Source organism: Glandiceps talaboti, chromosome 7 (genome assembly GCF_964340395.1).
Source record: "Glandiceps talaboti chromosome 7, keGlaTala1.1, whole genome shotgun sequence".
Lineage (NCBI taxonomy): Eukaryota > Metazoa > Hemichordata > Enteropneusta > Spengelidae > Glandiceps > Glandiceps talaboti.
Window position 1 is genome coordinate 1,529,996 of NC_135555.1, and position 24,219 is coordinate 1,554,214.

The following is a 24,219-nucleotide window of genomic DNA, read 5'->3' on the forward strand; positions in this document are numbered from 1 at the left end:
TTCCTTCTCCAAACCTACATCTAATGCAGGTCCTGATCTAACACATTATCTTCTGTAAAGCAGTATGTAAGAATCCCATGTCTTTAACACTATGACGTCGTAACTATGACAACCCTCCCCTCCCCCTCCACTCCAATCTGATGGCATTCTAGCTAAAGGTGTTTCCACAACTCTAACCTGTTTTACCACTGGAATAGCAATCACTTGAAGAATGCATAGCTTTAGCCAGATTGATACTTATGTACAAAATTTCAAATCAAACAGTTGCAGTCAACAAATGTATCCTTTGACAACCAGTCACATGCCTGTCTAGAAAAACTCCTGATATCGAAAGTTATCAACACATTCCATCAATAATACATTCATATTGGTATTCTTTTGTGCTAAGAACAAGCCCTGAATGGAACTGTTTACCTTTGAACATTAGGGAAGTATCATCCAGAACAGCTCTGAAACAGTGCTTTGCTTTGCTTTATACAAACCCTGGATGTCACGTCATACCGCTCAACATTCTCATTATTACCAAGTTGCTACCAGCTTCAGTATTTGTGTATCTAATCTTTGTATGTGACATTACATTGTATTTTGGCACTATACAAACTCTTTTGATTGATTGATGATTGATTGATGATTGATTGATTGATTGATTGATTGATTGATTGATTGATAATCCATTTTGAGATGTTTACACAGTACTTTACAGATACAGTAAACCAGGCATACAAACTCTGGATGTCATGTTCAATATACTTATTATGGTACCAGCTTAAGTGTTACATGTAACAGATCTGTGTATGTGATGTTCCATTTTTGGATGTTTATTCAGCATTCTACACATACAGATATTCTCTGCTGTTTTGATGATTTTCCCCATGAATACTGATATGAAATCATGATGGCAAGTGATGCCTATGACAAATCTGCTCTCTTCTTAATCTCAAACCCTTGACCTCAGAACTGGAACAAATAGTGATTCTTTTCATGCCTTGACAACTTCTACCCCTGATAATCTTAATTATAACAGTATATCATGAGAAGTGGCACAAATCTCTACAAAGCAGTTAACATGCTTGCCTGAATCCATTGAACTGTGCTTTAAATACGTCCGCTGTAAAAACAAACCTACTCTTTGTAAGACAAAGTCCGGTCAATAAAGGTAGAGTAAGGCCAGTTTATTTATAGCAAGAAAGTCTATTTTTAGATGACCTTAATCAGGAAGGTCAACATTGCTTTGGGTGGTATTCCTAATTTAGATTTGCTGTATTGATCAGCTGGACAAAGAAAATCTGTTTTTTTGAGGATTTGCCTTTTGAAACATTGAGTTGCAGCTGCCTCGTTGCCTCGTTGCTGGAGGTCATGGTAATCCCCATGTATCCTGTCTTGGTTAGTCAATAACACAATATAGTACATGTACAGTGTGTACAGAATGGTAGCACCATAAATACTACATCACTGACACACTTTCAGACTTACTTGGCTAACGACCTTTTCATCAGGTCATGGCTACACAGCAAAACATGACATCGTGGCCTGAACTGACCCTTTCCAATGCAATGGTGTCATCAAAATGTCATCAAAATGTCATCAAAATGTCAAGAAAGTTAATAACATAATAGAAAAAATGAATGACATTGAAATTGTTGATAAGAAATACTTCAGACTTTGGTCTTTCTTGCTCAGCTACTGCTATACACCTTCAAAGACTACAACCTTCAGGTATGTAAATGTTCTGAAACTACAAAAGCGCGCGGAAAAGTGCTCAATGAGCACTCTACAAAAATGTAAACTGAGTGTGAAACTGCATGTGGAAAGTGCTCAATCGAGCACTCTGTAAAAAATGCAAACTGATTGTGAAACTTTTTTTACCGAGTGTTCCGGAGTGTTCATTCAAGCATTTTCCATGTGCAGTTTCACACTCAGTTTGTATGTTTATACAAAGTGTTTGTTGAGCACATTTCCACGCACTTTGTCAATTTTAGCACATTTCCACGCATTTTGTAAATTTCAGCACATTTCCATGCACTTTGTCAATTTCAGGACTGTAACATACCATGATCTACATCAAAAGTCATTTTGTCAGAACTTATTGATGATAAAATTTCATACAAACATAATTTTTCGAACATCAATCCTACATTGCTTTCTGCATTGCAGTGATTCATTGTGGCCAATGCTCAATAGGGAACTTGCAAACCCACCATGTTGAATGTTGCATCATGGGAAATGTGATAATAAATACTAATGAATTGGTATTGTAAACAGTAATGTTACATTGTTTGTAACCACAAATGATCAATTCATAGTTACCCTGACCATTGTGGGAGGTTTATTTTATCAGTAGCTCCAGATTAGGTATTACGATAACCACAGATAATCCCGTAGTCCTTTGCGTCTGAGCATGCTCAGTCTGGATTGCAAGTTCCCTATAGGATTAAACATTGGGCAAGGAAAACACTTTATGGAAGAGTTATAGAAAAATTTATCCTAAACTAACGAATTATCATATGACAAGTCTAATCCTGATGATTCCATTGATAAAGATAGTGAGAATCTGGGTTTCAAAACATCTCCTGAATATGTTGTGAAACCATGCAGGTTGCACACTCTAACATCTCCCTTTAGATTCTCACAGTTGTTTCACATCATTCATTTTGAAATACCAGGTTCTTCATTGTCTCTTACCAAGATTTAAGATTAATTGACATCTGAATAACAGTTGGGGAGAACCAACTCAGTAAAATACCTCTATTGAGCTTTAGGCTTACAGGAGACACTGTATACATCACTTTAACACATGGGGTCCAAGTCAATTTTTTTTAGTACTTTGTTCTACTTGTTGTCTATCATAGCCCTTACACCCTGAGGGCTGGATGTACCAATTTGTTATCTCTTCATTATCTGTGCCTGAACATGTATGTGTCTGACATTGTCCGATATATGAACTAACAAAACAAAGCACTGGGTACACTCATTGTCCTTACACAGATAAACAGACCTAATCACTCATGTACAATAAAATATTTCAGATAGTGTGGAGTGCACAACAAACATTCCATTTTGATTGTTTATAAAACTTGAGTACTGCCTAGTAATATAGTTTTCTCTCAGTGAGAATGACTTGCTATTTTCTATCTTAGTTCAGATACTTGTTTATCCAAATTATGAACACAGTATGTACCACCCAAAATAATAGCAGTTATTGTGTGCAAGTCAAATTCAGAAACTATGCACACATTTGATATTGTCAATTTTTGGACGAAGTTTGCCTGTAGAGAAGCAGGACTTGATCAACATATTACTAATAAACTTCATAACATTTTGTCAGACAATTCCGCAATTTTTCACTTTTTTGACTTGCATCTGGTTATACCTCTCAAAGATTTACTGAATATAAATAACTATTATCCTCCAATTATCATCAAATATTTTTCTCTAACTTCAGCAAATTTATTCTCACAAAAAAATGTATTCTGACCAACAATTTCCAAAATGTTGAAAATAAATAACAGTTTAAATTATATATTGTTGCTTGAGGTGTTGAAACAGTTTTTCCTACACATGCTAAGAAATGAAAACACTTGCTGTTCTACTAATCAGAATGGAAAAGTACTAGTACAATGAATCACCTGTATGTGGCATGATTTCGCCAGCAGTAGTTTCGATAAGCTATGGTAGCTACTTTATTTGACTTGTCTTTGACCCTTGACCTGAAGACAGGTCTCTCCCTCCCAATTTAGCTAACAGTGGTTTTGGTAAGCCATGGTAGGTCTGGCTGACAACTTTATTTGACCTGCCTTTGACCCTTGACCTGAAGACAGGTCTCTCCCTCCCAATTTAGCTAACAAAGATTTACACACAAGCTCACTGTGATTATTTTTAAGAGATACCACTCGTCTACATGATGGCTCTAAATTGCTTGGTCTTACCTCAGCTGTCATTCAAGTATGTGGAATGCTGATTTATGACACTGGGTTTGATGGAACTACCCAAGGGGATCACATACACTGCATAATTTGGTACATTGCCAAATAGATGAGGTCAACAAGTCACACAGGTGACACAGGATGGGGACTTAAGTTTGACAACCTTTATGTGGAGGCAAGGTAATCAGATGGAAGTTCTGCAACACAACTAACTTTAACTGTGTTCTCCACAGAAATCATGTTGCTAACACCATCATTGCCACCCAGCTTGGCAGAATTCTGCAGTGATTCAAAAGTTGTGGTGATCTTTAAATAACAATATTATTATAATAATTTCACATGAAGAGAAATGGTTGATCCCAATGTCAATGTGTGTATGTGTTAAAGTACAAACATGTCAGAGTAGATGTCAATGGTGAAGACATGCATATCACATACTGTTCATTAAGCAAATCATTACACAAATTATCATGCCATTCATATGTAAATTGACATGTAAATTAGCCCTCATCCTTGTAATCTATCCTGGGGAGAACACTGCTGACTCCAGTGGCATTTCACAATTAACACTACATTATGTGCCAAATATGTTCTTCCTGAACAAGGTAAGAAGTGCAAAAGAAATTGGCAATATGTAAATACTACAATGTGTCTGTGATAGGCAGGAATTGACTTTATTTTGATAATTGATCCTGAAGTTCAAGGTCAAAGTCAAAGTCTCCAAATATAGCTTGCATCGGATAATATGGGGGTAGACGCTTGAATGGATCGAGTCTCTGTGTATTACAGTTTTTGAGTTATATTGACTTATAACTGCAAATATGGCCGCCATTCAGTCAAATTTGCATATATCAAAAAAACAAGTTGACGTGCGTATGTCTCATATAATATATCACCTCTGTGCCAGGTTTGGAAGAAATTGGATATTGCCTGTCTGAGAAATGACACATTACGGACAGAGCCCATCGTAATAGCCCCCCAACTTTGGGGCTAAAGAGACACTCCAAAAACTTAAAGTCACAGTAAATTACCACTCATTGTATGTTAATGAGAACCATGATCCATTTACTGATTGAGTTTCTACCACATTTGCAAGGTATCAGTTGTACCAACATTAAAGGCACAGTCTCAATACAGGTGTATTTGAGTAAAAAAAAAGAAAAGAGAAAAACACTCCAAAAAACTTGAATTCGCAGTAAAGTACCACTCGTTGTATGTTAATGGGGATCAACATGTTATTGTGGGCACTTAACCTGGTGTCTATGTTTTCCTAGACTTTAGAACTAAGTGTTTTTGAAATAGATATGATACCTGGCTAAAGGTGTGTTGAAATATATAAGACATTGTTAGGTCCTTGGTAAAACTCAAAGGCCTCAACCTTTTACCAGACCAAAAACCCCTAAATAGCACACCAATTGGCGTATAACTAATCTCACCCTACATGTGTGTGAAGCCCATAGGAATGACATTAACTGGAAGCGTGGTAAAAGTGAGCTTTACACGTGTATAGTAAGATTTACAATAGATGTATGGTAATTCTAAATACTGTACCAGAAAGAGTACTATAACCTTACTGGCATGCATGGTTTCAGATTTTACTCGCCTCAATTCAAATTCCTATTAACATACGAGGCATGGTACGCTAACAACTAGTTACAATAGATTCCATCTCACTATAGTTTCACATACAGGGTCACTGCACTGTTGGTTATTTAAGAAATCTCCAATCTCATCCATGGCATATAGCAGACATAAAATTCTCCATTGTATAGTCTATTACTCACTGTATTATTACATATGTACCAGATATTACTTGCACTGGTAAAACATTATTGCATATTTGTATGCAAGTGATCGATATCCAAATGCGAGCATCCTTGTTTGTTGTACACAAAAATGCACAATCACTGTGTATTATCGATAGACATGATCTGAAAAACATTAGCCACACATAATTGCAACAAAGTGTCTGCAATATGTAAGTAATTATAGCCTAATTTTGATGGTCTACCCTGTAGTCAAGGTAACAGTCAACGGTCACTCATACAAGATGATTATATGGGGTTAGACACTTGAATAGAGTCTAATATGTATTTGGATTTTTTAGGTTATGCAGTAATACAGTGATTTTTAATAACTGAAAATATGGAAGCCATTTAGTAAAAGTGACACGAGCACTAAATACTACAATGTGTCTGTGATAGGCAGGAATTGGCTTTATTTTGATAATTGATCCTGAAGGTCAAAGTCAAGGTCTCAAAGATAGCTTACATCTGATAATATGGGGGTAGACACTTGAATGGAGTGTCAATGTATTACAGTTTTTGAGTTATGCAGTAAATAGTGATTTTTGTATATCGACAAAATATGGCCGCCACGCAGTCAAATATGCATACATCAAAAAACGAAGTGCATATGTCCATATGTAATGTCACCTTTGTATCATGTTTGAATGAAATTGTATATTGCATGTCTGAGAAATAATATATTATGGACAGATGGACAGACAGACAGGGCCATTGTATTAGCCTGGGGGGGGGGGGGAAGCTAAAACAATTTCCTGGGTAGAGCTACTGAAAAAATGTGCTCCCAAATAGAAGAATGGTTCTAACTAATCCTTTAGACTCCTGTTCATCAAACTTGATACTAGTACTGTATGTCTATAGTGGTTAAGATCTGTGTTTTGTTTTCATAGACATAACATAGAAAAAACATGAATCAATGAAGTGTAATCTCGACTCCTAAGTTTTGACAGTATAGCTGTAAGCCATGAAACACTGATTCAGAAGTGAACTCTCGACTTGTAAGTTTTGACAGCATAGCAAGTATAAGCCATGAAACAATGAAGTGAACTCTCGACTTGTAAGTTTTGACACCATAGCTAGTATAAGCCATGAAACACTGAAGTGAACTCTCGACTTGCAAGTTTTGACACCATAGTTAGTATAAGCCATGAAACACTGAAGTAAACTCTCGACTTGTAAGTTTTGACACCATAGTTAGTATAAGCCATGAAACACTGAAGTGAACTCTCGACTTGTACGTTTTGACACCATAGTTAGTATAAGCCATGAAACACTGAAGTGAACTCTCGACTTGTAAGTTTTGACACCATAGTTAGTATAAGCCATGAAACACTGAAGTGAACTCTAGACTTGTAAGTTTTGACAGCATAGCTCTATGTCCTGAAACAATAGCGTGAACTCTCGACTTGTAACTTTTGATGGCTTGGCTATATGTCCAGAGTTTTATAGGTCAGGGTACAGTTGGTTAAACTGATATTATGGTCCACATAAATCTTCCACTGACGTTTGAGAGACCTTCTATTTTGACATATACCCACTCAGTGAGATTACTTTGACATATTACTCCTATTAAAAGTAAAGAAGGTACTTTGTCTCAAAGTCCTTGAATTTGAGTGATTGGGTATATTTGCAGTGACTGGGAATTAGTGGGTGAAGGATATCATCCATCCTAAGCTTCTCTGTTTAAATGTCTTTCACAGACTTATTCATGTCGACCTTAACCTCAACACAAAAGGAGGTCACACAGGAACACCATGACATTATGAAGACCACGATTCTAATTAGAAATTATTGTAAGGGTACGGCTGACATTCCTGTCTTGTCATGCAAAACTCACCACACAGTCATACAATTCAAGTATCTAATTATAGTGACTGTTTACTTTCAAGTGTTGTACACCTGTAGTACAATGAAAGTTTTCACAGACACCCATACTTCGGTTGTAAGTTTAGTTGTCAAAGTGGTAAGTTCTGATGTCAAAGAGTGTTTTGGTAAGTTCTGATGTCAAAGAGTGTTTTGGTAAGTTCAGATGTCAAAGAGTGTTTTGGTAAGTTCTGATGTCAAAGAGTGTTTTGGTAAGTTCAGATGTCAATGCATGTGGTGATAAGTTCAGATGTCAAAGTGTGTGGTGGTAAGTTCATACGTCAAAGCATGTGGTGGTAAGTTCATACGTTAAAGCATGTGGTGGTAAGTTCAGATGTCAATGCATGTGGTTGTAAGTTCAGACGTCAATGAATGTGGTGGTAAGTTCAGACATCAATGAATGTGGTGGTAAGTTCAGACGTCAATGAATGTGGTGGTAAGTTCAGACATCAATGCATGTGGTCGTAAGTTTAGTTGTCAATACATGTGGTTGTAAGAACTTTTTGTGATGGAATCAGTGTGCAAGTTAGTATGCATTTGTCATTTACATTTACAGTTCCTATATATTTATATTTGGTCATATGTTCTATCTTTTTAAAGTTTTAAAAATCAGTTTGTGCCACAAAGTTCATTAGATGAAACACATGTCCTTAATTAGATCATGAATTGTTGGCTAACCACTGATTGGCTGGCAGTAAAAGCATACAGTAACATGAATGTACATTGATTGGACAACAGGGACCTTAGTCAAGCCATTCTACATCATTGCAAGATCATGTGACCAGGAACTCAGCTGAGTTTGAAATCTTCTGAATAAGTAAGGAAATTTTCTCCAGAGTTATCAAGTTCAAACTTTGTTACTAATCAAATGACCTGAGTGGATAAATGAGTCTACATACTTTAATCTATGGATGGTAATTGTCAAAGTTATTAATGGAATTTCATGCTACCTTTGGCATTATCAATGTAACTGTATATACTTACATCATTATCCATGTATGTAAATAGAGGTAGACAGACCAATGCGTTGACTTTGTCTTGGTCCTGTTCATCATACGCCTCCAGTAACTGAGCTAACCCCATATACATGTCACTGTCAGGAAACCCAGGACAACTGAAAAGAAGGAACATAAAAACATTTTTATAGTATAACTGACTGTATGTTTTTGTCTTACTCTTGTAGATATTGACATTACAATATGTCTTTCCCATCGACAGCCCTTTCTGTATAGTTCCAATGTCATAAAACTGATACCTGGATATAGTAAAACATCTATATGTGTGTGCAGCATATGGCCAGCACACATGCACGCACACATAGAACACTGCATATACACATGGAAATGGACAAACACACAGAACACCACATACATACACCACCATAACATACATACATACATACATACATACATACATCCATACACACCTACCTCCATACATACCTACCTCCATACATACCTACCTCCCTACCTCCCTACCTACCTCCCTACCTCCCTACCTACCTACCTACCTACCTACCTACCTACATTTGTATGTACATAGGTACGTATGTACATGCATGCGTATGTATATGTGTGCATGCACGTATGCAGGCACATACATACATATGATACGTACTTGCATACATCATACATACACACACACACACATACATACTTACACACACACACACACACACACACATACATACATACTTACACACACACATACACACATACATACATACACACAGACAGACACATACATACACACACATGCACACACACATACATACATACACACACACACACACACACACACACACACACACACACACACACACACACACACACACACCATCTAATAAAGAAACAAATCAACATCTTGCACTGATTTGTAGCTGGTAGCTGAGAAGGTATTTTACAGACTACAATCCATGTTGTAAATTAAATTTTCCATAGTACAAGGTTCTGCTATTCAGTCCAACAGACATTACATACAATAATACAAAAGTGACATCAGTGAGTTCATGAGAGAGCATCTACACACTCTGGTGAGAATACCTAACTAATCAAGTAGAAAGTCAAAGGGTTACATGCACATTTCCTACCAAATGCAAGCATTAAAAAGTCAATTGGTTGCTGAACTTTTTCTACAAGTACATAACACTGGAAAGTGTATCAGACATAGCTATCTCTGAGGTGGTGATATTATTGACATTCCATATTGTCTGGGGGTCTTACTAACATAATCTGGGTCATGTCCGATATGTTGGACTTAAACACAGACGTTGTCGGCCTGCAGACCTCTGTTCTGATTTGGGGAATGAAGTAGGTCGGGCAATTCATGCTCTAACGGAGCATTCACAGAATCAGGTTTTATTACTGCTCAGTTCTCACACTTAAATACTGACTTTTATTGCTGTCTTTATACTAACGTGCACATGGTTTCTTTGATAAGAGAGATAAAAGATTTAACAATGATGAACAATTTGCATACCTACAACGACGATTACTTTGCAAGGTTTTGGGTAGAAATTTGAATACAGGGATAGAAAATATTTTACTGACACACTGATACATGGCTTGAGAATAGGGTTGCAATACAGCGTGTGTACACAGTTGTCATATTGAGATACATATCTAAATCCACATAGGATTACAGAGAGTTAATCCTAGCAACAAATCAAGTTATAGAACACAAAACTGACAAAACTGTAGACAAAACTACAGACAAAAAAACTATAGACCAATGTGGCATACAATAACAGTAACTGGAACATTTTCATTTTAAGGAAAAGTTCAGTCAGATGTATTTCTACCTTTAGTACACTTGTCTTGATTACTGCTATCAACTTAAAGTAAAAGTCCAGTCTGACTTATTTCTGGCTTTAGTACACTTGTACTGATTACTGCTATCAACTTAAAGGAAAAGTTTATTCAGACTTAATTATTTCTACCTTTAGTATACTTGTCTTAGCTACTGCTATCAACTTACAGGAAAAGTTTAGTCAGACTAAATTATTTCTACCTTTAGTATACTTGTCTTAGTTACTGCTATCAACTTAAAGGAAAAGTCCAGTCAGACTTATTTCTACCTTTATTACACTTGTATTGATTCCTGCTATCAACTTAAAGGAAAAGTTTAGTCAGACTTATTTCTACCTTTAGAATACTTGTATTGATTACTACTATCACCTTAAAGGAAAAGTTTAGTCAGACTTATTTCTACCTTTTATAGTATACTTGTCTTGGTTACTGCTATCAACATTAAACTTTGAAATCTTGTAAATTCATGTACTCCCCAAATTCAACGTATTAACATATGGCCTCTACTCTCTAATGCAATGGCATCTACATACAGCTAATTCTAAAACATCTTCTTATGCATTCTTTCTTCTTAACTTCTCACTGAAACATCTTCTCACTTCTCACATACTGTACGATGAAGTTACATTCCATGAGTACAAGTTAACTGATATATAACCGTAGTCTTTCAGCACTGTGACACCAACACACACATATATATAGGCTGTGTTACAACAATGTTATCACAATGTGTAGTAGAACGGTAAACAAGTTCTTTTTAAGTTCATTGTGAGGACAAGTTGGGACTGACATTGTTTGTTTGGTCTCACCTCCTTGTATTCACATTTTTTCAATACCAAAGTATCTAGGTGTAGGTTGCAGTGTCCTGGTAGTCACTACTTGAGCACGGTGGGAAAATGTGATCATCTACAGAGTACACACTGAATTACACTTGAAACATTCCTACACACCTAGCCAATAATGTTTTGACGTATTTTTCATAACAAACTCTTCAAGTGAAGACTTTATACTCGGTATCATAGCACAAAATACTAAATATTCAAATTGCAATACAATATCATTAAAGGAGCAATTCAAAAGATGTTGGAGTAAGTGTAGAGAAGACAGGAGTTATAGGGGATAGTCTCTTCTATGTCAGTGTAATAGTTCTACCTGCAGTCTACCGGTAGTTATCAAATCTTGAAATAAACTTGCCATTTCAAAACTCTAACAAAACTTTCATCAGAAATGCAAAATAGAAGGATCTGAAATACAAAATTGGGGTGTCTATATTGGGTACCTGAAATTGGACTGGCAGTTTAGAGGGAGGGCGGTTATTAGATGGCGTGAGGGAGGAAGGAAGGTAGGTAGGTATTTGTGTGTGTGACTGTATGTAGGTAGGTAGGTAGGTAGGTAGGTAGGTAGGTAGGGAGGGAGGTGTGTGTGTGTGTGACTATATGTAGGTAGGTAGGTGGTCAGGGAGGTGTGTGTGTGTGTGTGTGTGCGATTATGTATGTATGTAGGTAAGTAGGTAGGGAGGTGTGGTGTGTGACTGTATGTATGTATGTAGGTAGGTAGGTAGGTAGGTAGGTAGGTAGGGAGGTGTGTGTGTGTATGTGTGTGTGTGTGTGTGTGTGTGTGTGTGTGTGTGTGTGTGTGTGTGTGTGTGTGTGACTATGTATGTATGTATGTTGGTAGGTACTTGTAGGTATTAATTCTGTCAAAACAAGGCTTTGGCAACTACATAGCCCCCACTATTTCAACTTAAAAATTCATATTCTGATTTTTTTAATTACAAAAATGGCTACCATTCAGTTATTATCTCGAAGGTCATGAAACAAATATGTGTACAACTAGATTAATGTATCTGACAATTGTGCCAGGTTTGGTTGAAATTGGCCCATGCACATGAAAGTTGTGAATGTGCACTGATGATTTTGGGCTATTTGACCTTGAAGATAGAGAGGTCAAGGTCAAAAGTCAAGGTCCCATTAAAAAGCTTATTATAGATAACATGGGTGTAGACACTTACATGAGGTCCTATATATCAAGCTTCCACAGTTGGTGCATAAAAGGTTTACGACACTTTATGCCTATTTGACCTTAAGATAAAGGTCAAGGTCACAGTTCAAGGTATCATTAGAAAGCTTGCCATTGATAACATGAGTGTAGAGACATGAATAAAGTCTCTATTAAGCTTGCAGCGTTAATGGGCAAAATGTGAATTTTTATGATCAAAATGGTCACCATTTGACTGTTATTGTAAAGGCCACGAAAGGAAGTGACATACACATATGCTGACTATGGCACTTGACATTTGTTGAAGGTTTGGTTGAAAATGGCCTATGCATGTTACAGATATACAGGTGTACATGCATGCATGCATTGGACGGATGAACACTCACATGGGACCCAACGTTGTAGCCCCTAACTTGTCCATCCATTGGGGCTAATAAGATCAGGTGAGAAATCTGATCAAAGTTAGAAATGTAAATGAAATGAACTAGGGCGGTGTTAAAGACAAACTAGAATGATATCTACATGACCTACCTTAATCCGTGTTGCATGGTTTGATCAGCAGCTACATAGTCTTCTCTATGTATATGTACTAATGCTGTGTATACTAGATTCCTATAAACTGATGGAAAGTTCTCCAAGTCAATGTACATTGACCTTTCTCTTTTCAACATTGCCACAGCTCTGTCATATTCTTTCATTCTTACCAACAGTTTAGCAGCTGAGCTCAATGAATTTACAGCTTGCCTTGGTCGATCTTCAAGCTTCAAAATAAAACAGCAAATCAAAATTTAACTGTCACTGACATTTCTAAGGTTTAAGGTACATTGATACATGACAACTTCTGTAACATTGATGCAGGCATTGAAATGTTTGTCACTTAAAATTTTCATGTATTTCATACACTGATTAATTTAATTTCACAAGTTTCTAAGCTATGACCATATTTTTGAATGCAGCAGCATAATATCCTCAATGGGAACTAGCTAGAATAAAGTTTGGAGGACTTGGGGAGTTGTTTGTTACAGATTTTTCACTACATGTAACAGTGTATATACATATGGTGAATGATTCTTTTTATACATCTTACACTTTATGACATCTTTACTGTTTCATTTATCTTTCCAGGGACTTCAAGTTCTTCTGTATGTCTACACGTACTGACAGCCATACTCCTTGCTGTACCTGTCTGAGGACTGATACCCTTTTTTGTACATCAACATTTGTTGAAGGCTTTACTCATTCCCTTTCTCTTTTAAGGCTTAAAGGGTTATGTTCACACTTATTGATAGCCATACTCCTTGCTGTACCTGTCTGAGGACTGATACCCTTTTTTGTACGTCAACATTTGTTGAAAGCTTTACTCATTCCCTTTTAAGGCTTAAACGGTTATGTTCACACTTATTGATAGCCATACTCCTTGCTGTACCTGTCTGAGGACTGATACCCTTTTTTGTACATCAACATTTGTTGAAGGCTTTACTCATTCCCTTCCCATACCTGTCTGAGGACTGTTAACTTTCTGTACATCTATACTTGTTGAGAGCTTTACTCCTTTACTTAGCTGTGATAATACTTGTAAGTTTTTATACATATGTCTACACTTATTGATGCTTTTATTCCTTCTCTTAGCTGTCTGAATTGTACATCAACAAAGGTTTCACTCCTTTCAGCGCTGTCTGAAGACTGTGATTTTTGTTTTTAAGTCTGTACTTATTGACAGCGTTAGTATATACTAGCTGTCCTGCGATTCATTTTTGTTTCAATCCTCCATATAAACTGTATCCATCTTATAAAATAAAATGCTTTCGGCATGCCCAGACCCATGGATGCAAGTTACCAGCAGGTTTCTCTCATAACTTGTCCATGTTAATAAATTTTAATCGCAGGTTAACCTCGCTGGAGATATCTAGTCCCACCTGATGAAGTATTTGCCAAGTTGGATGAACGAGACAAGACTACTTGCATCAACCAATCGCATACAAAACACAAGAAGCACGAAAATGCTTAATTACATAAATTAATAAATAGTAGATGCAAGTTACTAGAGAAACCCACTTGTGACTGATGTCCACAGGTCTGTGAATGATGAATTGTATGGCCACACATAGATATGCATTTGTACATCAAAACATTAGGTTGGATTACACGACACCTACCTCAACAACTTCACATGCATGTTCATACAATTCAACTGCTCTGGCAGGCCTTGCAGTTTCCAACATTCTGAAAAAACAAGATTATACAACTCACTGAATTTATATCCACTAATCTACTGGTAAATATAAACAGAATAAGCCAAAAGTTGTAACATCTCTTACAACAAAAATCATGTAACCTGAAACAAAACATCGTCTGACTCAGCAAAAATCGTACCAACATTGCTACACTTTATTGCCTGGCCAGACAAATATCTCAGAAACATTGCTAAATCTTATCATAATAAAAATCTAATTAACTTTTCCACATGTTATCATCTGTCATGACAAGAATTGAAGTAGAATTGTTGCAATTTAGTCAAATGATCTCAAAAATATCAGAATGAATGCGCCAACATTTGGTTTTGCTTCATGTATTGTCCTTGTACATTTAACTGATAATGGTAGCTCACTGTCAGTGCAAAGAAAGTGTAGCAATGTTGGTTAAGATGTATGTCATGCCAGACGCTTAAAGAAGCAATGTTGGTAAGATTTTGTCATGCCAGATGATAAAATGTAGCATTCATAGTACGAATTTCGTCCAGCTGGCAAAATTTAGTTTCAGTTTTCATGATGTTTGTTGTAATACTCTCGTACACTTTGTGCAAACAATTTATTTTCTATTATCAAAATCCTGGGATTCTTGTCATAGTGTTCAAAGATGTACATTGATATCGTCCTAGTTTCCTTCACAAAACCTAAACATGAGTGAACAACAGAAAACTGTATATTGTAATTGGTGTATACACAGTCTCTCTAGGTGGTGTTGTAAAGTTCAAACCAACTATGAATAGCACATGGCAGTCATTGCCCACAGATGACGTGACAGCTAACAACACCTAATGAACAGAAACATCTTTCCTCACCATGAGGCCATGTAGAAGCATTCATACATTACAAGAACAGTACTCTATACAATGTACAATGTAAAGTACTTTCAACTTTGCATCTAAGTTCATCTTGTGACTGAGGAACTGTGGGTATAGAAGTATGTTGACCAACTTGCATGGAAGTACCAAACAGCGATCTACACTTTTGTATTGGAGTTTGACATTTTCTTTGTTTAATTTTTGGTGCCTGGTATCTTGCCAAAAAGCTAAATTTCACTCTTCACCTTGTGTATGTGTATTTTCATTTCACTGAAGAGGTTGCCATCGCTTACTGTGCAAAGTCTTAAAACTGCATTAGCTGTTACTGGACCACTTTTTGAAACTCTTAGATAATAATAACTTATACCATGCATGAGCCAAGTTGAACAAAAAACATGGAATATATACTCTGGTCGTTCTATGTCATGACAATTTGCGTCTATGTCACGACAACGTGTGTCTACGTCACTGGTTCTGCTGCTATGTTCAAAATATGAGTCAAAACGTTCAGAATTGTCATTACTTTCCCCTATTTTCTTTGATATTACTGGCACTGGTATAATAATGTGATTCTCCAATATTTTTCTTCATTCAGCTTGGAAATACTTGTGACGTAAGGGTTGTCACTACTCGTCTAGCAACTCATAGTGGCAAAGCCACCTTGGGTCCTTCATATTTTCCAACAAAGAAAAAGATTGGGGAATAACATTGAATTATTCTCTATTGTACATTGTACCATGAACAGTATTGAATCATCTATAGGTAACAATGTGTGTATAGTTGTAAACATAACAAGGTAAAAAATGGCACCAATGGCATTGTAACACAAGTGTACAGTTTTTAAAAATATTTATCCACACGATGATCCATGCTAGATATAGGTGTTCATTTGCTGAATGATTATCCAGTTGACTATCCAGCCCTGTTGTTATCTTTGCAATATACATGATCATTTCGCTGTTGCTATGGGCATGGTCTTGTTGCTAGGTATATTTGCATATACTTTTTGGATGTTTATTCACTTGTCTAAGAATCCCTGTTGTTATCTTTGTGAAATTCACTATTGTTTGGCTGTTGCTATGGGCATGGTTGCTAGGGATATTTGCATACATTTTTTGAACATTTACTCACTTGCCTACCAGATGATATTGTTATTTTAGCAAAATATACTGGCATTTGGTTGTTATTAAGGGCATGGTCATGGTTGCTAGGGCCAATTGTATCAAAATATTTTGAACAAAATCTGCAGAATAACACTTCTAGAAACATCTCATCAAATCTCAGTCCCTTTGGCCAAGTACTTTTTGAGATATAAATTTTTGACCAAATTGAACACTTTAAACCTAATTTGCATATCACTGATGAAATCATTATATGCTTAATATGTCTTCATCTACACTCCCTGAGATGCATACAATCTGATACACAAGGCACAGCTTTAAAATTGGTGATTGATATCATAAAGATTTTTTTAACTATATTGTCTGGTTGAAATTAATCTTATTCTGACTAGTAATAAATGACATCTTAAAGCAGACATTACTGCAATAAATCCATTCACTGGTTTTCACTTACCACAATGTCAACCGATTAAAAGTGCATTACTTAGCCCTCATTAACATTCCCCACGTCTCTCACAGTCAAGTACAAGGTAAATATTTTGGCATACTCAATGTCACTAGTGTTCAAACCTGTACCTGGTATATATGTTTACATTTGGGTACTCTGTCAACACTGTGTGCATTTAGACATAAGTTGTTTGAACTACTTGTATATGTAGCTATTATTAGGCCAATCACAATACCAGGTATGTCTTACACTTGAAGTTCATGCCTGAAGACCTCAAACCTGTAATACCACATCAATGTGTAGTGACACACGGTTGAGATTCCCTATATGAATAAAACCACTGCCCAACTGGCATAATATGGGAATACACACAAGTGACACACGGTTGAGATTCCCTATATGAATAAAACCACTGCCCAACTGGCATAATATGGGAATACACACAAGTGACACACGGTTGAGATTCCCTATATGAATAAAACCACTGCCCAACTGGCATAATATGGGAATACACACAAGTGACACACGGTTGAGATTCCCTATATGAATAAAACCACTGCCCAAATGGCATAATATGGGAATACACACAAGTGACACACGGTTGAGATTCCCTATATTAATGAAACCACTGCCCAAATGGCATAATATGGGAATACACACAAGTGACACACTGTTGAGATTGCCTATATGAATAAAACCACTGCCCAAATGGCATAATATGGGAATACACATATGCATTGTCTATTCTCAGTGATTTATACTAGGTGCAAACCAAGTTGTATGTATTTGAACAGAAAATGTGAAACTCATAGTATGGTCATACTGTGTCAATCACAACAACACGCATCTGTGTCACTTTGTCATAGACAGTACTTGAAATGTAAGTCAACACATTCAAATGTTGCCCCAATGTTTTTTTCTTTGTAAGCTTCTGTAGGTATATACATGTAATTATACAATTCTCCAATATTTCTTCACTCAGATGGCAAAGGGGTTTTGTCACAACTTGTTTAACAGTACCCCTTATGACACTCATATTTTCCCCAACTGAACCGTCAAAAGTACTGGGAAGAATATCTACATATTGCATGTACTTACTTTGCAGCTCTTTCTAGTGTCAATGCTGCAGTATCTGGTGTACCATGTTCTCTGTACATCTCAGCTGCTTGTGACATTAAATCTGCAGCACCGTCCATATTTTTCATTTCCTACATTCAAAACAGAAAATTGATAACAATACAATCATTTCAAGATTTTACCAACAATTACTTGTCAGCAATTTGTGCCTGACTTGGTATTTTTACTTTTGGTCACGTGGCCTATACATATGCAGCAGGTGAACAATGAATATGCATGACTCCTAAGTGCCTACTACCTTCAGTGAAAACACCATTGATATTTATTGTTCAACTATTCCATTCTGTGGTGTTTCTCTGAACTCATGTGTAATGTAAGTGATGTAAAATCATGTAAAAATGACTCTCCAGAACCCAAAGTTAATCAAAATGCCTTTATTTCCTGGTTGGGTGTTCCCCTTTAAGCTAACTCATGTATCAGGACCAAACTTTGTCGTGACACACTTCTGTGAGCAAGAAATATGGTAACTCATAGAAGGGATGATTTAATGGTAGACACTGAGAGATGCAATTGCAGTTTAGCTTTGTGAGAGTTCAGATAATCAAACAGGGACAAGATTACTTTACATTGTGGACATACTAGGCATCAAAATAACCAATATAATGTGTACAGAATGTTCAGATAATCAAACCAAGACAAGGTTACTTTATGTTGTGGACATACTAGATATCAAAATAAACAAAATGTACATAGTGTTCAGATAATCAAAATCAACCACCATCTCTTTTATCTGGGAACTTTTTTACATTGCTAGTTTATTCATTGGAAGGATTCCCCCCCCAAGAGAGTAGAGAAATGTTGACAAGAATAACATGTAAATGTTCTGAATGGTTCATCTTACCTTCATCATCATTGCCGCATTCTCATACGCTTTAGCACTGTGAAATAATCTGATTAGTAAATGTCAAGGACTTAAAGCTCATTTCTTATCGCATGTTTTGCAATAATTAACTGAAAGTTTATCACAAGACATCAATCATCTTACATTCCTTCAATAAGAATTGATAACAACCAGTTGTGTGAAATCAAGATCTTGTCAAGCACCCAAGCAAAACATAACATGTACATGTAATCCATATTTGGTTGTCATATACATTTGTGTCTATGTCCAAACTTTGTACAACTGCCGACATCAGACTGTGGACAAACGGAACCTGTTACAAACAGGGAAAATAAAGAACTGAACTGGATTAATAACACTTGGCACAGCACGTTGGAAGTACAGAGATTTGTATTACATCCCATCATTTTATAAGAACAGTTCTAAGGCCACTCAAACAAATTTCCAGTTCCCCTGGCATTTCATGTACACATAAAGAGGCCATAAAACTGTTCTTATCAAACCATATGGTGTGTAATACAAGTCTCTGCTGTTCCAACATACTGAGCCAAGTGTTATTAATCCAATTCAGTTGTCTGCTTTGAATTCCCTGTTTGTAACAGTTTTTTTTGTCCACGGTCTGATGTCTGCAGTTGTATTTTGACATAGATCTTGTACATAAATCAGATCTGGTTGATTTTTGAACCCCAGCATTCCCATGTACTGGCGCCTGACTTGTTTGTTGTTATGACTTATATTTAGTTTATGAAGTTCACACAAGGTCATGTTTTCATCTAGCTTTTCCTTGCAACAGATGTTTGTAAAAATGTCAACTAAGAAACTGAGGTTATTGACATTGAAGCAGTGTTTGCTGAGAATTACAAGGCTTCAACATGTATATGTTTGTAAACAGAGAGGTTTAGCTGCATGTAGTTATGTGTGTGGTTCCATACATGTGTGTGGTTCCATACATGTAGCGTCATAGTCACGTGATTCAAAGGTAACACACACATGTTCCATAGCTGATGTGTGGTTCCATACTATCCTCATTCCATATGACTGATATAAAAATAAATTTATTGGAAGTGGCACAAGCTGAGTTCATAAGCTTTTTGCTTTATGAAAATACTTACAAAAACATCACATCACTTAACTATCTAGTATAATATTGATGTCGATGTATACCTTCAATGACATTATCATTTGTGTTCTGGCATTGTTAGGACTGTTGATTGTATTTTTGGATACATATAATAAATTATGTCATCGGATCATTATATCCTAATACCAGGTTTGAGTTCAGTCAATTACAAGTGATGGTTTAAGAGTATATCAGTTAGTAGAATACTGTGAGTACCTTTTAATTACAAGTGATGGTTAAGTATTCATCAGTAAGTAGAATACTATGAGTACCTTTTAAAATATGCAGAAAAAAAATGACATCTCAAAACATATACACCCAGCTTGTGTGCCTTCAATCAAAGGAAATATTTCTGACGAGAAATAACATTTTCAAAGTCACAGATGGTTGCAACAAGTGTTTCCAGGTGAAAGTCCATTTCAGATGATTACACTGCAAAGGAGTAATATAAAACATGCACTAATATTTTTGACATACATCTTGTGTGAAGTTAACTCCATACTAGGTCACATTTCCTTGTACCTTGTATCTATTCCATGCAACAGATGTTTATAAAGGTTGTTGCCATTCCTATAGCTCTTACATGACATCAGGCCAAAAAAAAAAAAAAAAATTGTTTCTGGTCAGGACAGTTTGTCTAAAATGGTGCGACGATGTGATTTTTTTTTTAAATTCTCAACAAATCTGTCACTCAGTCCACTATTTATGGCAGTTACTGTTCTTTTTATTTAGTATTTTAGAGCAAGTGTGTATGTGGGGCAGATGTTCATGATTGGCTCTGCAGTTGTCTTCACTGAAGTAGGGAGGGTTATTTTTGTGTTTCTCCACAGATCTGCAGACTACATGGACTGGAGGAACACAAAAAAAAGACTGACACAAGGGTATTGAAGTGTTTCGCGTGGTGACCAGAAACAATTCATTTTTTTTTGCCTTACACTTCATTTTTTTTGACATACATACTTACTGAAGTTCAGAAAAGGTTACATTCTCATAGAGTTTTCCTTCCAACAGATGTTTGTTGAAATGTCAACTGAGGTAGTTCACATTACTTGTTGAAAAATGGCAATAACAATAATAATAATATGTTCTTTTACCACAAACAGGTAATGTTTTGCCTGTTCCGGTTGACAAGATGTCGCAAACTGTCTGTTTATTAGCTTCAACAGGCAAATTGTTACTTGTATTAAAGTAATAAAAATCCTTGGTCATGGTACAAGAACGTATTATTACTGACTTGATGAACACATTTAAAAAATGGCAATAATAGTTTTTAAATGTATATATTTTTAAATATCACCATCACTTGTCTATTACACATGGTTTGAAATAAAAGTTACATCTAATGCTACTCTATTCCATACCACTTTACTATACTATCCCCGATAATTTCACCAAATCAGGATGGAGATAGTTTTAAAAATGTAACTGGGGTAGTTATCATCATACATTAGAAGCAGTATTTGCTGAAAACAGTATAGTTTTTACATATGTACATTTTAACATATCAACCTCACTTTACTAAGTATAACACATGATTTCAAAAGAAAAGTTGCATTTTTAGCAACTCTGTTATTCCATAACTGCTCAACTAAATCCTCAATAATTTTACAAAAGCCTGACACTAATTTTTTTATAGCCATTTGAAGATTAAAAAACGGCTTTATTACATGTTTCCTAGTACAAATTACATTGCAAATAATGACAACACATCCGATTGAAATAAAACATCAAATTATTTTCTCAGAAACACAATGAGAAACTTGTTTTTTTAAAAACAATTACGTAGTGTAGATGTTACACACGGTATTGAATCATCTCTTAACTCCATAAGCTCAATGACAAATCATGAACCAAAAGTTGTTCATGCAAATGAGTAAACCTCCAACTGTTAGAATGATGTAAACAATGTATAAGTAGTGTACTGAGCCAATCAATATACCATATTTGGACATTATAATGTAACTGCCCCAAATAAATACCAGTTTATCGTTGGGCAGAATTCTGTAATTGATATGATTTTAATGACTGTATGGGTGGCTTCAGTTGAATTTGAAATTTCAACCCAGGACCTCATTGAGTTAGACGTAAAGAGAGATGGATTGATGCACAGATACTACAATTACTGAAAGGATACGCTTTGTTGTTTTGAAGGGCTTGCGCTGATCTCATATATGCCATCTTAGCTTGATCGTATGACTTAGCATTCTTAAAACAGACAGCTGCAACAAACATGGCAACATAAATATAATGTATACATATCAAAATACACAAAACATGATATACTGTCTTAATAAACTCAAACAGGTTCAAAATATGATGTAATATGATGTATCAAGACTGAAGAAATACATTAAACTTAGGAAAATATCTGTAAATTTTGATGGAATGAATTCATAATTTTCCAGGATCCAATATTTAGTGTTCCTATCATTCAATTTCGTTTAATTAATTAATACCATATATATGTACCAGCAATTACTTGCACAGTTGAGCATACATACTAGTGGTATTTGCAATGCAATGCAATACCAAAAACATTATTACATACCTGCATGCAAATGATATGCAAATGAGGACCTGATCATTCATTGTACACTAAAATACATGATTATACACTATGATTTTTATGGAAATTTACTGTTTTGGATAAACATATGTAAGAATAACAGAACCCCATTCTGCGTGAGTTCCAGTGTGGGTACTCTGGGGTTTTTGCACTTGTGCTTGCAGTGTTTTCTGCTGTACTTTTCATAGCATAGTACAGCTTGAGAGTGTACAGCCACTTAGAATACTGCAAGCACTCATGTATATACCCTGAGTACACCACATTTGCACTCACATGTCATGGGGTTCTGTCATATTCTTGTCATCTATGTAAGTAGGACATGACATCACTGCAAATCATTTTTGACAATTCCTTTATGTCTAGAAAACTTGTCATGAGATAGTTCTGTCTGTATCTGTGTCAGAAATAGCAGCTGGTAAATAATATGACTGACAGTGAGAGAGTGCTCAGTCACACTGGATAGGTGAGAGAAAGTACTCCGTCACATTGAGATTTGGAAGATGTCTGTATCCCTGTGTGGTATCTGATATCAACAAGGAGTTATTTGAAAATATATTTTTGCACATATTCTGTGAGGGGGCCATTTCCCCTAGATAATTCTTAAAAGACCTCCCACAAATAAAAGTGGTGAACTGCTTTGAGTAGCTGAACTTGACATGGAGTCAGTCATTGTACACTGCCTACAGTCATGACAGTCAGACATGTTACATATGTTATTATTTATAACCATTGAAATATCAGGCAGTAATTAGTAAATTCACACTACTCAAGCACCACTGTTAACGTTCCTATCACTTCATTTCCCTTGATAGTCTAAGAACATATCTCTTCTTTTTGACATCCTTCCAACTTGAACACATTACTGTTAAGACATTAAGTCTATTGCCAAACTTAAAGATGACCTTGAAAAGTCTTGGCACAAATGTGGTATTTGGTGTTACATGCTCTAAAGAATTGTTTACATAAGGGGTAAGGGCTGAGAAACTGGTAACATGTTAAATACTGTCCAGATAAAGACAAAGAAGTGAAATATTGGGTTTGGTGGCTGTTTAAATATAATTTAGCAGTTAGCAGTTTGAAGTTCACTGTATCAAGCAGGTACTCAGAAATGACTGTAGTCCTTTGCATCTTTTTTACTTCGTTCAGAAAGACACAGGCATCTTTCCCCATCCATGCCAAAGAACACTGCAGTATGATGCATTTGAAGACTTGATTACTTTTTACAATAATTGCATCCAAAATATCAACACTTGGTAGCTATTTTTATATTTTCATTGCAGACGTCAAGAAGTATTGGTGTATCTGATATCTTAGGTCAGATCAGGTTACCAATTCTTGCACTTTTGTAGGAACTATGAGGTATTCTTGTGTTGGTATGTTATCATAATAACGCTAGCGACCTTGAAAATAAGGTTAAAGTAGTGTAATCTTGGTCCTCATGGGAGGTATGATTGAACTGGTATGTTCTCACTTTCACACAAGTGTCTCAGCATCACTGTGAATGACTTCAGAGAAATTTGAAGAAC

At 36.0% G+C, this 24,219-nt stretch overlaps 1 protein-coding gene across 1 annotated transcript in view; it reads right to left on the reverse strand.

Annotated features, from left to right (window-relative positions):
* The window catches only part of LOC144437851 (gamma-soluble NSF attachment protein-like), a 39,926-nt gene that overhangs the window by 6,650 nt on the left and 9,057 nt on the right, over positions 1-24,219 (reverse strand). Inside the window, exons 3-9 of the mRNA XM_078126880.1 lie at positions 22,262-22,346; positions 19,008-19,056; positions 18,128-18,237; positions 14,553-14,619; positions 12,928-13,157; positions 8,563-8,705; positions 2,715-2,743 (exon numbers count right to left, since the gene is read on the reverse strand). Coding sequence (XP_077983006.1) covers positions 2,715-2,743; positions 8,563-8,705; positions 12,928-13,157; positions 14,553-14,619; positions 18,128-18,237; positions 19,008-19,056; positions 22,262-22,346 — 713 coding nt within the window. The remainder of the gene's footprint in view (positions 1-2,714; positions 2,744-8,562; positions 8,706-12,927; positions 13,158-14,552; positions 14,620-18,127; positions 18,238-19,007; positions 19,057-22,261; positions 22,347-24,219) is intronic.